Source organism: Eschrichtius robustus, chromosome 6 (assembly GCF_028021215.1).
Source record: "Eschrichtius robustus isolate mEscRob2 chromosome 6, mEscRob2.pri, whole genome shotgun sequence".
Lineage (NCBI taxonomy): Eukaryota > Metazoa > Chordata > Mammalia > Artiodactyla > Eschrichtiidae > Eschrichtius > Eschrichtius robustus.
Genome location: NC_090829.1, coordinates 143,019,381 through 143,035,853, shown reverse-complemented (window position 1 = coordinate 143,035,853; position 16,473 = coordinate 143,019,381). Strand labels below are relative to the sequence as shown.

General features: G+C 44.2%; 1 protein-coding gene across 1 annotated transcript in view; it reads right to left on the bottom strand.

Moving 5' to 3' along the window:
- BACE2 (beta-secretase 2) overlaps positions 1–16,473 on the bottom strand; it is an 87,032-nt gene that overhangs the window by 39,975 nt on the left and 30,584 nt on the right. The window contains exon 2 of the mRNA XM_068547106.1: positions 12,842–12,930. Coding sequence (XP_068403207.1) covers positions 12,842–12,930 — 89 coding nt within the window. The remainder of the gene's footprint in view (positions 1–12,841; positions 12,931–16,473) is intronic.

Here is a 16,473-nt window from a genome sequence, read left to right as displayed (position 1 = left end):
GAATATCTCCTGTAAGTTATTGAATATTATACTGAAAGTGAAAAACAGAGTGGTTGTCTGGGTGCAGCGTGGTTATCAGTGTGTAGCTGTTTACCCTCATGACTGTGTGGCTGACAGGGAGCTATGGCTGCCGCTGCCCAGCATCACAAGAGAGGATCGTCCAGCATATTGCCAGCTTGGGAGAAGATCAAAATTCAGAATCCAAAGTACAGTTTCTACTGAACGTGCATTGCTTTTGCACCATTGTCAAGTTGAAAAATCATAAGTCTGGGACCGTCTGGACAGTTTGACTAAAGAACGACTCTTTATTTAACATTAATTAATTTAAATTTAAATAGCCACGAGGACCTTCAAGATGGTGGAGGAGTAAGACGTGGAGATTGCCTTCCTCCCCACAAATACATCAGAAATACATCTCCATGTGGAACAACTCCTACAGGACACCTACTGAACGCTGGCAGAAGACCTCAGACCTCCCAAAAGGCAAGAAACTCCCCACGTACCTGGGTAGGGCAAAAGAAAAAAGAAAAAACAGACAAAAGAATAGGGACGGGACCTGCACCAGTGGGAGGGAGCCGTGAAGGAAGAAAGGTGTCCACACACTAGGAGCCCCTTCACGGGTGGAGACTGTGGGTGGCGGAGGGGGGAAGCTTCGGAGCCGTGGAGGAGAGTGCAGCCACAGGGGTGCGGAGGGCAAAGCGGAGAGATTCCCGCACGGAGGATCGGCGCCGAGCAGCACTCACCAGCCCGAGAGGCTTGTCTGCTCAGCCGCCAGAGCGGGCGGGGCTGGGAGCTGAGGCTCGGCCTTCGGTGCTAGCCGGGGGGGGGGGGAGTCCGGGAAAAAGTCCGCAGCTGCCGAAGAGACAAGAGACTTTTTCTTGCCTCCTTGTTTCGCGGCGCGCAAGGAGAGGGGATTCAGAGCGCCGCCTAAACGAGCTCCAGAGACAGGCGCGAGCCGTGGCTATCAGCGCGGACCCCAGAGACAGGCATGAGACGCTAAGGCTGCTGCTGCCGCCACCAAGAAGCCTGTGAGCGAGCACAGGTGACTCTCCACACCGCCCCTCGCGGGAGCCGGTGCAGCCCGCCACTGCCAGGGTCCCGTGATCCGGGGACAACTTCCCCGGGAGAACGCACGGCGCGCCTCACGCTGCTGCAACGTCATGATGCCTCTGCCGCCGCAGGCTCGCCCCGCATCCATGCCCCTCCCTCCCCCGGGCCTGAGTGAGCCAGAGCCCCCGAAGCAGCTGCTCCTTTAACCCCGTCCTGTGTGAGCGAAGAACAGATGCCCTCAGGCGACCTACACGCAGAGACGGGTCCAAATCCAAAGCTGAATCCCGGGAGCTGTGCGAACAAAGAAGAGAAAGGGAAATCTCTCCCAGCAGCCTCAGGAGCAGCGGATTAAAACTCCACAAACAACTTGATGTGCCCTACATCTGTGGAATACCTGAATAGACAACGAATCATCCCAAAATTGAGGGGGTGGACTTTAGGAGCAACTGTAGACTTGGGGTTTGCTGTCTGTGACTGACCAGTTTCTGATTTTTATGTTTATCTTAGTCTATTTTTTAGCGCTTGTTATCATTGGTGGATTCCTTTATTGGTTTGTTGCTCTCTTCTTTTTTTTTCTTTTCTTTTTTAATTATTTTTTTATTTTAATAATATATTTTTAAAACTTTTTATTTTAGTAACTTTATTTTATTTTTTTCTTTCTTTCTTTTTTTTTTCTCCCTTTTCTTCTGAGTCGTGTGGCTGACAGGGTCTTGGTGCTCCAGCCAGGTGTCAGGCCTGAGCCTCTGAGGTGGGAGAGCTGAGTTCAGGACATTAGGCCACCAGAGACCTCCCAGCCCCACGTAATATCAATCGGTGAGAGCTCTCCCAGAGATCCCCATCTCGATGCTAAGACCCAACTCCACTCAACGACCAGCAAGCTCCAGTGCTGGACACCCCATGCCAAACAACTAGCAAGACAGGAACACAAACTATCCCACCCATTAGCAGAAAGGATGCCTAAAATCATAATAATTTCACAGACACCACAAAACACACCACCAGACACAGTCCTGCCCACCAGAAAGAAAAGATCCAGCCTCATCCACCAGAACACAGGCACCAGTCCCCTCCACCAGGAAGCCTACACAACCTACTGAACCAAGCTTATCCACTGGGGGCAGACACCAAAAACAACGGGAACTACGAACCTGCAGCCTGCGTAAAGGAGACCCCAAACACAGTAAGTTAAGCAAAACGAGAAGACAGAGAAATACGCAGCAGATGAAGGAGCAAGGTAAAAACCCACCACACCAAACAAATGAAGAGGAAATAGGCAGTCTACCTGAAAAAGAATTCAGAGTAATGATAGTAAAGATATCCAAAACCTTGGAAATACAATGGAGAAAATACAAGAAACGTTTAATAAGGACCTAGAAGAACTAAAGACCAAACAAACAATGATGAACAACACAATAAATGAAATTAAAAATTCTCTAGAAGGAATCAATAGCAGAATAACTGAGGCAGAAGAACGGATAAGTGACCTAGAAGATAAAATAGTGGAAATAACTACCGCAGAGCAGAAGAAAGAAAAAAGAATGAAAAGAATTGAGGACAGTCTCAGAGACCTCTGGGAAAACATTAAACACACCAACATTCAAATTATAGGGGTCCCAGAAGAATTAGAGAAAAAGAAAGGGACTGAGAAAATATTTGAAGAGATTATAGTTGAAAACTTCCCTAATATGGGAAAGGAAATAGTTAATCAAGTCCTGGAAGCACAGAGAGTCCCATACAGGATAAATCCAAGGAGAAACACACCAAGACACATATTAATCAAACTATCAAAAAATAAATACAAAGAAAAAATATTGAAAGCAGCAAGGGAAAGGCAACAACTAACATACAAAGGAATCCCCATAAGGTTAACAGCTGATCTTTCAGCAGAAACTCTGCAAGCCAGAAGGGAGTGACAGGACATATTTAAAGTGATGAAAGGGGAAAACCTACAACCAAGATTACTCTACCCAGCAAGGATTTCATTCAGATTCGATGGAGAAATGAAAACCTTTACAGACAAGCAAAAGCTAAGAGAATTCAGCACCACCAAACCAGCTTTACAGCAAATGCTAAAGGAACTTCTCTAGGCAGGAAACACAAGAGAAGGAAAAGACCTACAATAACAAACCCAAAATAATTAAGAAAATGGTAATAGGAACATACATATTGATAATTACCTTGAATGTAAATGGATTAAACACTCCAACCAAAAGACATAGACTGGCTGAATGGATACAAAAACAATACCTGTATATATGCTGTCTATAAGAGACCCACTTCAGGCCTAGGGACACATACTGGCTGAAAGTGAGGGGATGGAAAAAGATATTCCATGCAAATGGAAATCAAAAGAAAGCTGGAGTAGCAATTCTCATATCAGACAAAATAGACTTAAAAACAAAGACTATTACAAGAGACAAAGAAAGACACTACTTAATGATCAAGGGATCAATCCAAGAAGAAGACATAACAATTGGAAATATTTATGCACCCAACATAGGAGCACCTCAATACATAAGGCAAATGCTAACAGCCATAAAAGGGGAAATCAACAGTAACACAATCATAGTAGGGGACTTTAACACCCCACTTTCACCAATGGGCAGATCAACCAAAATGAAAATAAATAAGGAAACAATGCTTTAAATGACACATTAAACAAGATGGATTTAATTGATATTTATAGGACATTCCATCCAAAAACAACAGAATACACTTTCTTCTCAAGTGCTCATGGAACACTCTCCAGGATAGATCATATCTTGGGTCACAAATCAAGCCTTGGCAAATTTAAGAAACTTGAAATTGTATCAAGTATCTTTTCCAACAACAAAGCTGTGAGACTAGATATCAATTACAGGAAAATAACTGTAAAAAATACAAACACATGGAGGCTAAACAATACGCTACTAAATAACCAAGAGATCACTGAAGAAATCAAAGAGGAAAGCAAAACATATGTAGAAATAAATGACAATGAAAACACGATGACCCAAAACCTATGTGATGCAGCAAAAGCAGTTCTAAGAGGGAAGTTTACAGCAATACAATCCTACCTCAAGAAACAAGAAACATCTCAACTAAACAACCTAACCTTACACCTAAAGCAATTAGAGAACGAAGAACAAAAAAACCTCAAGGTTAGCAGAAGGAAAGAAATCATAAAGATCAGATCAGAAATAAATGAAAAATAAATGAAGAAAACAATAGCAAATATCAGTAAAACCAAAAGCTGGTTCTTTGAGAAGATAAACAAAATTGATAAACCATTAGCCAGACTCATCAACAAAAAAAGGGAGAGGACTCAAATCAATAGAATTAGAAATGAAAAAGGAGAAGTAACAACTGACACTGCAGAAATATAAAGGATCATGAGAGATTACTACAAGCAACTATATGCCAATAAAATGGACAACCTGGAAGAAATGGACAAATTCTTAGAAAAGCACAACCTTCCGAGACTGAACCAGGAAGAAATAGAAAATATAAACAGACCAATCACAAGCACTGAAATTCAGACTGTGATTAAAAATCTTCCAACAAGGGGCTTCCCTGGTGGCGCAGTGGTTGAGAGTCTGCCTGCCAATGCAGGGGACACGGGTTCGAGCCCTGGTCTGGGAGGATCCCACATGCCGCGGAGCAACTGGGCCCGTGAGCCACAGCTGCTGAGCCTGTGCGTCTGGAGCCTGTGCTCCGCAACGGGAGGGGCCGTGATAGTGAGGGGCCCGTGCGCCACGATGAGCAGTGGCCCCCACTTGCCGCAACTGGGGAGAGCCCTCACACAGAAACGAAGACCCAACACAGCCAAAAATACAAATAATAAATAAATAATAAATTAAAAAAAATTTTAAAAAAATCTTCCAACAAACAAAAGCCCAGGATCAGATGGCTTCACAGGCGAAATCTATCAAACACTTAGAGAAGAGCTAACACCTATCCTTCTCAAACTCTTCCAAAATATAGCAGAGGGAGGAACACTCCCAAACTCATTCTATGAGGCCACCCTGATACCAAAACCAGACATGTCACAAAAAAAGAAAACTACAGGCCAATATCTCTGATGAACATATATGCAAAAATCCTCAACAAAATGCTAGCAAACAGAATCCAACAGCACATTAAATAGATCATACACCATGATCAAGTGGGGTTTATCCCAGGAATGCAAGGATTCTTCAATATATGAAAATCAATCAATGTGATACACCACATTAACAAACTGAAGGATAAAAACCATACGATAATCTCAATAGATGCATAAAAAGCTTCCAACAAAATTCAACACCCATTTATGATAAAAACTCTTCAGACAGTAGGCACAGAGGGGACTTACCTCAACATAATAAAGGCCATATATGACAAAACCACAGCCAACATCGTTCTCAATGGTAAAAAACTGAAACCATTTCCTCTAAGATCAGGAACAAGACAAGGTTGCCCACTCTCGCCACTATTATTCAACATAGTTTTGGAAGTTTTAGTCACAGCAATCAGAGAAGAAAAAGAAATAAAAGGAATCTAAATCAGAAAAGAAGAAGTAAAACTGTCACTGTTTGCAAATGACATGATACTATACATAGAGAATCCTAAAGATGCTACCAGAAAACTACTAGAGCTAATCAATGAATTTGGTAAAGTAGCAGGATACAAAATTAATGCACAGAAATCTCTGGCATTCCTATACACTAATGATGAAAAATCTGAAAGAGAAATTAAGGAAACACTCCCATTTACCACTGCAACAAAAAGAATAAAATACCTAGGAATAAACCTACCTAAGGAGACAAAAGACCTGTATGCAGAAAACTATAAGACACTGATGAAAGAAATTAAAGGTGATACAAACAGATGGAGAGATATACCATATTCTTGGATTGGAAGCATCAACATTGTGAAAATGACTATACTGCCCAAAGCAATCTACAGATTCAGTGCAATCCCTATCAAACTACCAATGGCAGTTTTCATAGAACTAGAACAAAAATTTTCACAATTTGTATGGAAACACAAAAGACCCCCAATAGCCAAAGCAATCTTGAGAAAGAAAAATGGAGCTGGAGGAATCAGGCTCTCTGACTTCAGACCATATTACAAAGCTACAGTAATCACGAGAGTATGGTACTGGCACAAAAACAGAAGTATAGGTCAATGGAACAGGATAGAAAGCCCAGAGATAAACCCATGCTCATATGGTCACCTTATTTTTGACAAAGGAGGCAAGAACATACCATGGAGAAAAGACAGCTTCTTCACTAAGTGGTGCTGGGAAAACTGGACAGCTACATGTAAAAGAATGAAATTAGAACACTGCCTAACACCATACACAAATATAAACTCAAAATAGATTAAAGACCTAAATGTAAGGCTAGACACTATAAAACTCTTAGAGGAAAACACAGGCAGAACACTCTATGACATACGTCACAGCAAGATCCTTTTTGACCCACCTCCTAGAGAAATGGAAATAAAAACAAAAATAAACAAATGGGACCTAATGAAACTTAAAAGCTTTTGCACAGCAAAGGAAAACATAAACAACACGAAAAGACAACCCTCAGAATAGCAGAAAATATTTGCAAACAAAAGCAACTGACAAAGGATTAATCTCCAAAATATACAAGCAGTTCATGCAGCTCAATATCAAAAAAACAAAAAACCCAATCCAAAAATGGGAAGAAGACCTAAATAGACATTTCTCCAAAGAAGATATACAGATTGTCAACAAACATATGAAAGGATGCTCAACATCACTAATCAGTAGAGAAATGTAAATCAAAACTACAATGAGGTATCACCTCACACCCATCAGAATGGCCATCATCAAAAATCTACAAACAATAAATGCTGGAGAGGGTGTGGAGAAAACGGAACCCTCTTGCACTGTTGGTGGGAATGTAAATTGATACAGCCACTATGGAGAACAGTATGGAGGTTCCTTAAATAACTAAAAATAGAACTACCATGTGACCCAGCAATCCCACTACTGGGCATATACCCTGAGAAAACCATAATTCAAAAGGAGTCATGTACTACAATGTTCACTACAGCACTATTTACGATAGCCAGGACATGGAAGCAACCTAAGTGTCCATCGACAGATGACTGGATAAAGAAGATGTGGCACATATATACAATGGAACATTACTCAGCCATAAAAAGAAACAAAATTGAGTTATTTGTAGTGAGGTGGATGGACCCAGAGTCTGTCATACAGAGTGAAGTAAGTCAGAAAGAGAAAAACAAATACCATATGCTAACACATATACATGGAATCTAAAAAAAAAAAAAAAAAAAAGGTTCTGAAGAACCTAGGGGCAGGACAGGAATACAGATGCAGATGTAGAGAATGGACTTGAGGACACGGGGAGGGGGAAGGGTAAGCTGGGACGAAGTGAGAGAGTGGCGTGGACATATATACACTACCAAATGTAAACTAGATAGCTAGTGGGACCGCATAGCACAGGGAGATCAGCTCGGTGCTTTGTGACCACCTAGAGGGGTGGGATAGGGAGGGGGGGAGAGAGACGCAAGAGGGAGGAGATATGGGGATATATGTATACGTAGAGCTGATTCACTTTGTTATACAGCAGAAACTAACACACCATTGTAAAGCAATTACACTCCAATAAAGATGTTAAAAAAAAAATGTAAATTTAGCCCCGTGTGACTAGTAGCTACCCTTGGAGAAAGCACAGTTCCAGATAATGTGAGAAAAAAGTTAATTCTTAGCTCATATTCACTGGGCTCCTTGAACTAAACCTCAAAGAGCAGAAACCCCAGAGATGAACCATAAGCAATTCTGAGGGTTATTAATGTACAGTTTCCAGGAATAGACTTTTTAGAAAAGTGCATCCCTCCATCTTTATGTTCTAACATCCCACCTCTTGGCACTAAAATGCTTTGGCTCTCAACTGTCCTGCATATTAATGAACTCTATCGAGAGCGAACCCCAGATTGACTGCTTCTTTGCAGCATCAATTCTGGGTGCACAGAAACAGCCATCCATGAAGGATGTGAGTGGCCAGGAAAAAGTCCACTCACAGCAATAAAATCACTTTGAACCAAATTCAGGAGACATTCTGCCTCTGATAAGAGTGTTCAGGGAATGCAGGATTGAAAAGTGAAATCAATCGAACTGAGGAGAAAAGAACCACAGAACATTTTATTATTTTAAAGAAACCCAGAGAACACACAGTGAAAAGGTGAAAGGGCAGAATTCAAAAGAGTTGAATCCTGGGGTCGGCTCTGGTTCCCGCAAGCCACTCCACCCAGGGAATGCTGAGTCTCCTGAAAAACTCTGCCCGAGACTTCCCCGGGGCTCTTCCACACATTTCAGAGTTTTGGGTCTACCTTTGGGGATAGCTGGCCTGGACCAGGTGACCAGATACCCTTTTTGCTCTTCTAAGGTCTGGAAGTGACCAGATCAGAGTAAATGGGGCCACTGACAGCCCAGGGACTTCCGTCCATCCTGGAGGGTCATCTATTTCCTGAATAGATTAGTATAAGGTCAGGGGGAATGAGTCTATTGACTCTCTCATGAAGCCAACTGACTGGAGGCTATTTTACTGGCTAAAAAAGAAGTACATCTAAAAAAAATACATGATAGTCTTTTTGCTATATAGTAATTCATTGGAACATTCACCACCATGAAAAGAGGGCTTCTGGTGGGACAAAGCTACACAAATGACGAATGGTAACCTGATGTCTGATTCCATAAATCAAAGAGATCTTGTCAAAGTACCCCAAGTCAAATCTCCAATTACTGGGACATGTTTCAGGAAGCATTAAACCTGAATATCCAGAGACTGGGGGACTTGAATCAGAGGCTGACAAACCCAACCAGAAACCTTATTATAACTAAGAGAGATCAGAGGGGCAAGCAAATACAGAAACATCACAAGGCAGGGAGCTACATCTCAGAAAAGAAACCTCTGTCAAAAATTGAGAAAGGACGTAGAACGTTCCCTCGGCTTCCATCAAATACAATGGTGGAAGGTGCACCTTAGGCCAACTCTAAAGTTATCTGAGTGCATCAGACAAATTAATCGTACATAATTTACTATGTAAATTATAGTTCAGGACTTTATAATAATAAATCTGTGTTGACAGAAGCCCATGAGAAGCGCAGAGAAAAAAACAGAGGAAAGGAGAGAAAGAAAGGTTACTATAAATTTAAGCAAGTATTTAGCCTACAAAACACATGTGTTAGTAGGGGTGCTGTTTAGGAACAGAACTTGCCTAGAATTCAGAAATGCGATGTTTTACATTTGATTCAGTTAAGAAGAAACCTGATAGCCCTACTGAAGAAGAGCTCTCCTTAAAAGAAAGGCAGTACCAGGGCTAGAGGTCCAAAATGGGTCATGTTTTAAAGGTACTACGTAAATTTCAACCATACTTGCAAATGAGGAAAGCAGGTTGAAGTCTGAATGATGGAGGTGCCAATGGGATGAAACTGACAATGCAGGGGAGTCTGGGGCTTCTCCTGAATGCTGGCAGGTTCTGCTACGTCTCTCTTTATTTGCTCAGAGAGGAGAAATAGATGAGAACCTTGAGTGCTCAGAAAGCTGGGAGGGAGCCCTGAATTCTTCTGTGGGATTAGCAGGAGGGCAGGCCGAGCCATCATGGGAGCTATGCATGTTCCCAGGAGGCTTCACATTAAATCAGGTGCAAAAGAGCCAGAGGAGCTCAACCTTTAAGTATGAAAGACAAAAGCCATCTGCCACCTGAACCCAAAACTGGCTAGCAGGAAGCTTAGAAGGACGTGTCCCACTGAAGGCTGAAAGAGAACCATGGTTCAACACAACAACGAACAAAGTAGAAGGCAAATGAGAAAGACACCCAGTTGTCTACCATCGATTAAATATTGTACACTTGGGCTTCCCTGGTGGCGCAGCGGTTGAGAATCTGCCTGCCAATGCAGGGGACACAGGTTCGAGCCCTGGTCTGGGAAGATCCCACATGCCACAGAGCGGCTGGGCCCATGAGCCACAATTACTGAGCCTGCGCGTCTGGAGCCTGTGCTCCGCGACAGGAGAGGCCGCGACAGTGAGAGGCCCGCGCACCGCGATGAAGAGCAGCCCCCACTTGGCACAACTGGAGAGGGCCCTCGCACAGAAACGAAGACCCAGCACAGCTATAAATAAAATAAATAAATAAAATTTTAAAAATATATATTGTACACTTATTAAATGACACTGTACACAATATTTGTAATGTTGACTATTATTTACCCTTGTACATTTCCATAACTGCATCTGCATAGCAAAAGGGTAACCGGGTTGAAAGCACACTCTGACCTTTATTGACCCCTGGCTGTGCCACTTACCACCTGGGAAGGAAATACCCACCCACGGTGTTAGATTTACACATTTAAATCTATAAAGTGGATATACACATGACCCAGAACTTGGCTTTACTGTGCTGTACTGTTGCTTTATTGTATCATGTGTCCACAGATGTGTGATGGAAAACAAAATTGCTCTGGGGAGGAAAACTGTTAAAGATGTAACTGAGCTCCAGGGATGTCTGTTCTGTCTCTACGGCAGGCAGAGCCCCCAGTAGGCGTGGGGAAACTGCATGAATGTATAGACTAGGAAAAAAACACAGAGTGGAAAAAACATAGAGCTGGAATTGCCTTGCCACCAGGATAAACATCTTTGACATAGTTTAACATACACTGTGTTTTCTAGGAATGCAACTACTGTGTAAATTGAGGAAGGTGATATTTTCAGGGGGAAACTTTACTAAGATTCTTCACCAATCTGGGAAATTCACATCACCAAACCAAGCTGCTCTGGGTGTCTGAGTCTATTTTAATCCGATCTGTCAGTCTGCACTGGGCGCCGCATGTCTGGGGTGATGTTCACAGCCTCAGGCATCCTCCAACTTCACGTGTATCCTACCCAGGGTGTTTACACATTGAGGTACTCATCACCTTCCTGTGAATTCCCTCCTTTTACCCCTCACCCCCAAACCCCTGCATATTGCATCAGTGCGTTTGGAATTACATATGAAGATAAGTTACACTACCTTTGCGTTTCAGGTCAGGGCATTACAAAGCACTCACTCTAAAGAGGGGGTGCCAGGGCTCAAGTTTGGGACCTCTTGTCCTAGAAGCCTGAACCTGGGCCAATCTCTTGGTTCCTGGACCTCCTGTGCTACATGAATAAAAATGAGAGGTTTGGACTGACTTCTGTTCCATGATGAAGTGGGTGAGGGGAGCGGGCTGTTTGGGGCAGAGGATTTGGACGAACCACAGTTTGAGTGGGAAAGGGCAAAGGGCAGCCAGCGATCAAAAGTCAACCTCCTTCCCCCCTGGCTGCACACCCCTTGCCCCAATTTACAGGCATCTGAGGTCACAGTAACAACTTCAGGGCACATATTAGTCTTCACAAAGCAATCACAAGCCAGGAGTTTCATCCAGAATTTCAGTGATTAAAGGTTATCAACACGCTGAGTCATAAACTAAGCTACAGATTCCTTGAAGGAGGGGCCAGCCAGATATCACTGTAGCCCCAGGGGCCCATGTAGCACCAACTACCACTCCCTCCAGCTGGACACACAGGAGACCATACCTCTTTGTGCCACCAAAATGGAGACCAAGATGCACGGGCAGAAGAGAGATGAGCACTTCTGTATAACGTCTCCTGCCTTATTGATGCTGCCGGGATTTGCTGAACCTTCCCAGTTGTTACTTGCCCTCGTATGTTTCCTTCCTTTTTTTTTTTTTCCCCCCCCAACTGAAGTTGGGGTTTATTCCCCGGAACCAAAGACTGTGGGTAGGGAAAGTGAGAAAGGAAAGACACGAAGAAGATTTGCAGCAGGGAAATGTGATATGCCAGCTCACGACCCTAAAAAGCAAACCACACGTCAGCTGACTTATCTGTTTCGTTTAAATTCTAGGGTCACAAAAATAGATGTGAAATTAAAATGTGCACAGCATTAGGGCAGCAATAGATACCCGGGGGATAGTGACTCTGACCCCACGGGCCCCTCCAGAGACGAACAGTGACACACACGAGTCCCAGGACCTGGACACGCAGACTGGACTTATTCCAGAGACTTCTATCTGGGCTCCACCCTTCCTCACACCCCTGCCCACAGCTGTTCGCTTGCAGCCCTGCCTCAGGCCTGAGTGCTCTGTGTTCACAATACATCCTTTCCAAGTGAGTCATGGATTCCTCTTGTCATAAACACCTCCTGGCACAGAAACTGTTTCAATGAACCACACCTTGACCGAAGCCACCGATCTTCAGGGCGATGCAAAGGTGGCTTTCCAAGCAACGCCAGGCTGCTGCCTGAAAGTCTCACACTCACCTCCAATGTCCCCTGCCCCGCTCAGGCGCACCTCCAAGTTAGGACTAGAGGGGCCCAACAAACATCAAAGCGTCACCTGCTCCCTGCAACTCGGGTCTGACTACAAAACTGCTGTCTGATTGAGTTTCTATAAAGTGGGGCTCATGAGAACACACCAAGGCTATTAGGAGAATCCTCCTGTGGATTCATCTGGAATGGATGTATACATGTACGTATGCATATACACGTGCCACACGTGCACACCACACACAAATATACACACCACCATGTGCACGTACACACAGATACCTCCACATACACAAATACATACATATATACAGACCACTGTATGCACATACACACAAACACAAATATATACATGAATATATCCCCCTCAAAACGAAAGAGCGTTTTGGTGACTTTCTCCCCGTGTGTTCTGAAGTGTTCATGTGGTGCCCCCAAGCCCGGCCATGCCAGGCACGGACCCATCACTCACCTCTCCGTGTCAAAGTATGAGTCGACGAAGGGATGCGGGGCCCCGGCCACGGCGAAGTTGCTGCTTCCAGTGTCAACAAGTATCTGCAGCTTTTATTTTTAAGGGAAAAACAGAGAAACCATCAGGTTACTTGAATAAGGCAACACTCTTGACTACTTCTTTTAAAAATTAAGTACCAAGAACAATGTATTACTTGGAAAAAACTTATATCGATTAGAAATATTTTTAAAAAGCTGTTAGAAAACTGAACCCTGAACACAGTCTGTCGTGAAGCTTGCATGGGCGAGGTGGAATCAGTTTAGCCTCAGATAGGCACTAAACCTTAAAAGAAGGTAAATTCAGTGGAATAAGTGGGATTTCCTTTTTCAGCTGCTGGTACTTGGTAACCAAGCCAGAGCCCTTTCTCACCCTGGGCTCTTGGCCGGGTTTGTCACTTGGCTGGGGTGGCCCTCCTCCTGCCTTTCCAATCTCACTTGGAAATCCTCATGCACCCCCTCCTCTCCCTCCACACATCCAGGACGCTTTCCCAGACTCCTCCTGGCAGCAGGTGTCCCTCATCTCCGCTGCACAGCACCTGGGAACACCTGTCAGAGGTACCACTTTTTTTTTGTTTTGTTTTGTTTTAATGAGTTATCATTTACACACAAATAAAAACGGAAGATCTTGGATTTTCCACTGGTGAGTTCTGGCATGGTGTTCTCCCAAACCAAGATACAGGAATTCCTCTCATTCCCCGAAGGTCCCTTTATGCCCCTTTCCAGTCAATCCCTCCTGTTTCTCAGAGGCAACCACTTTCTGAATCCTATTACCAGGGATTGACTTCACCGGTTCCTGGACATTATATGAATGGAATCATGTGGGGTTTTTGTCAGGGGAGCGAGAGGAAGGTCTGCCTTCTTCTGCTCAACATGTTTTGGGGCTTCTCACACTGAATAGAGAGACGATAAATGCCCCTTCATGCCTCGTAACTTTAGGAAATGAATTCTCTTAATTCCCTTTACGAACACAGTCACTAGAAAAGTTGCAGGGCCTCACTACAGAGATGTTTGGATTGATTTCAGACAGAACGCAATTAAAAAATTAGATTATCTTGTTCTCCATTCAAATATTTGATGTTCAACAGCCCGAGCTCCCAAGCCACAACTTGGATTGGATTGGGTTTCACCTGAATTTCACATAAACATTCCAAGGGCACCAACTAAATCTGCATGAACTTGGATTTTACGGGAGGGGAATTGGGATGCCGAGGAATCCTCACGTGCACCACTGAACAGTTGGTAACAAGGAAAATTAGGTGGAGATCTGTCTGCAGGTCCATGGGGCTGGGCCAGGTAGTCATACCAGGCAGAGTTCTCCCTTCTTTCTGCTCCTAAATGCTCTAATTTTCAGTGGGCACTCATATCAGAATCTCTGCATGTTTTTAAAAAAATCTCCTTAACTTCAATTCTTTTAAGAGTTGGGTTTATCTCATTTGCATCCAATTGTACACATTTTTCTTAATCCTATCACTTCCTCTGTCACATTTTCTGTTTTAATCCTGCCACTTAGGATTTTTATGGAGGCCTCATCTGTAGCGATGATTGATTAAATCATCAGCCATTGGTGACTGATTCAACCTCCAACCCCTCTCCCCTCCCTGGAAATGAGGCTGAAAGTTCCATCTCTCTACTCTCAGGGTTGGTTCCCCATCCTTCAGGGCTTTCCAATAGCCAGCTCACTGACATAACAGGTCATAGCAGGTGTGGTTGAAAGGGACTTGTTATGAAAAACAAAAGACACCTTTATCACCCTTATCACCGAGGAAGTCCCAAGGGTTTCAGGAGCCCTGAGCCAGGAACTGGGACAAAGACCAAATACATATTTCTTTGTATAAATGTGTGTTTCTTCATATAAATCACAATATCACATATGGACAATGGGAAATCAGCAAGGTCCGGAACCTCACCCACCATTGGAATGAAGCTCATTATCTTGACAGCAGATGTAGTCCAAGCTGACCTAATAATATATGTAACTCACATGGCCTTGCGTCCTCAGTGCCGTCTCCATGTCCTGGATTTAAAAGGTTCCTGAAGGCAAGATGAGCTTTTCAAGTTGCTTTGGTGAAAGTAGTAGAGAGATGAAGAAGAAAGGAGAAAAACCCAAAAAGCCCAGAATTCCAGGCTCACGGCAGTCATGAAAGCAGGCCGTTTTAACAAGCCTTTCCTGGGTCTCACTGGCAAACACACACCCAACAGCCCAGCAGGATGCCTGTGGAAAGGCCAGGCCACCTGACAGCCGATTCCCAGGTTGGCATTCCACATCCACACACAATGTTCCTGCACAACCAGCCCCAGGCAAAGCAGACACAGGACCACTGTCCTGGGCATAATGGCCCCATTCTCTGCAGACGTTTCACTCTGCTCTCCTGGGTGTGGAATCCCACCTACAGCCTCCGCGTCGCACATCAGAACCAAGTCCTCTTATACACTCCCGTCCTCACTTCTGCCACGCTGCACATTATCCCTCCTCGCAGAGGCAGGCGACACAAAACAGAAAGTTACATCCAAACATAGACGGCATTATTTTACACAGAAGACTCCTAATTGCCAGGAGTTTGGCACAGCCATACTCCCCAGCTGTTTCAGCAGAAGCCAGCTTTCAAGAAAATTCAATTTGGAGTCACGGCTCGACCAAGTTGGTCACCACCTCGGCTGTTCCTAGAGGATAAGATTTGAGGCGAGAGATGGCCCAGATAAATGAGGCAGCCACAAAGCCAGGTAAGGAATGGATTTCTAGAGAGCAGTAAATGCTCTGAGTTGGGCTTCAAGTAATGTTTCTGAGCTGCCAACACCTTTTTTCTGTGTGATGACCTGGAAACGGACTTTTCTCACATTGACTTCTAGCCAGGGCCATGATTTTCCCTTGCAAGTCCTAGTCTCAACTGCAAAGGAAAAAAAATACAGTCGCTTGCCCTATAAATTTTGCAGGATCCACCCTGAAACCACTGACAGGCAAAGGCTCAGGGTGGAGAATTCTTCTGGATGCCTCACCCCTACTCCACTCACTGAACATCCCCTGCTGCGTCCTTATCCTGGGAATTTCCAACATCATTTCCTGTCTCCTTGGGTTCAGCTCCAAGTACACACAACAGTCTAACCACAGAGCATGTCGTTCAGCCCCGTAAAGGGACACTGAAAATACATACAAAATCGGGATATGCTTTGCACTTTCGAAGCACAACTGAAAATGATTCAGAAGTGTGTAAGAAACATCATCCCTGCTTTACAACAAGAAATGCAGAAAGGCCACCGAGAGCTGGAAGTCCCCACTTCCTTCCCTACACTAAGCAGCCTCCTGTAGAACCCACATGCCATTTCTTCCAGAATTCAGGAACGCAGACAAAAATCTGTCTCCACAAGGAGCAAACGTCCTGTATTCTGATGGTCACTGGCTTTTCACCGCTCCCATCTTTTTGCCAACCTCAGGGCTCTTTTATGGAAGAAGGGGGTCCCCACTGTGCACCATGTACACACTGGAGCCTGTCTTCTCCAGAGAATATCCAAGCACAGGGAACCCCCATGCGAGTGGGGTCCACGCGCGGTTCGGCAGCCTTTCTCCATCCAGCACCTTGGACAGTGCCCAGGGTGACC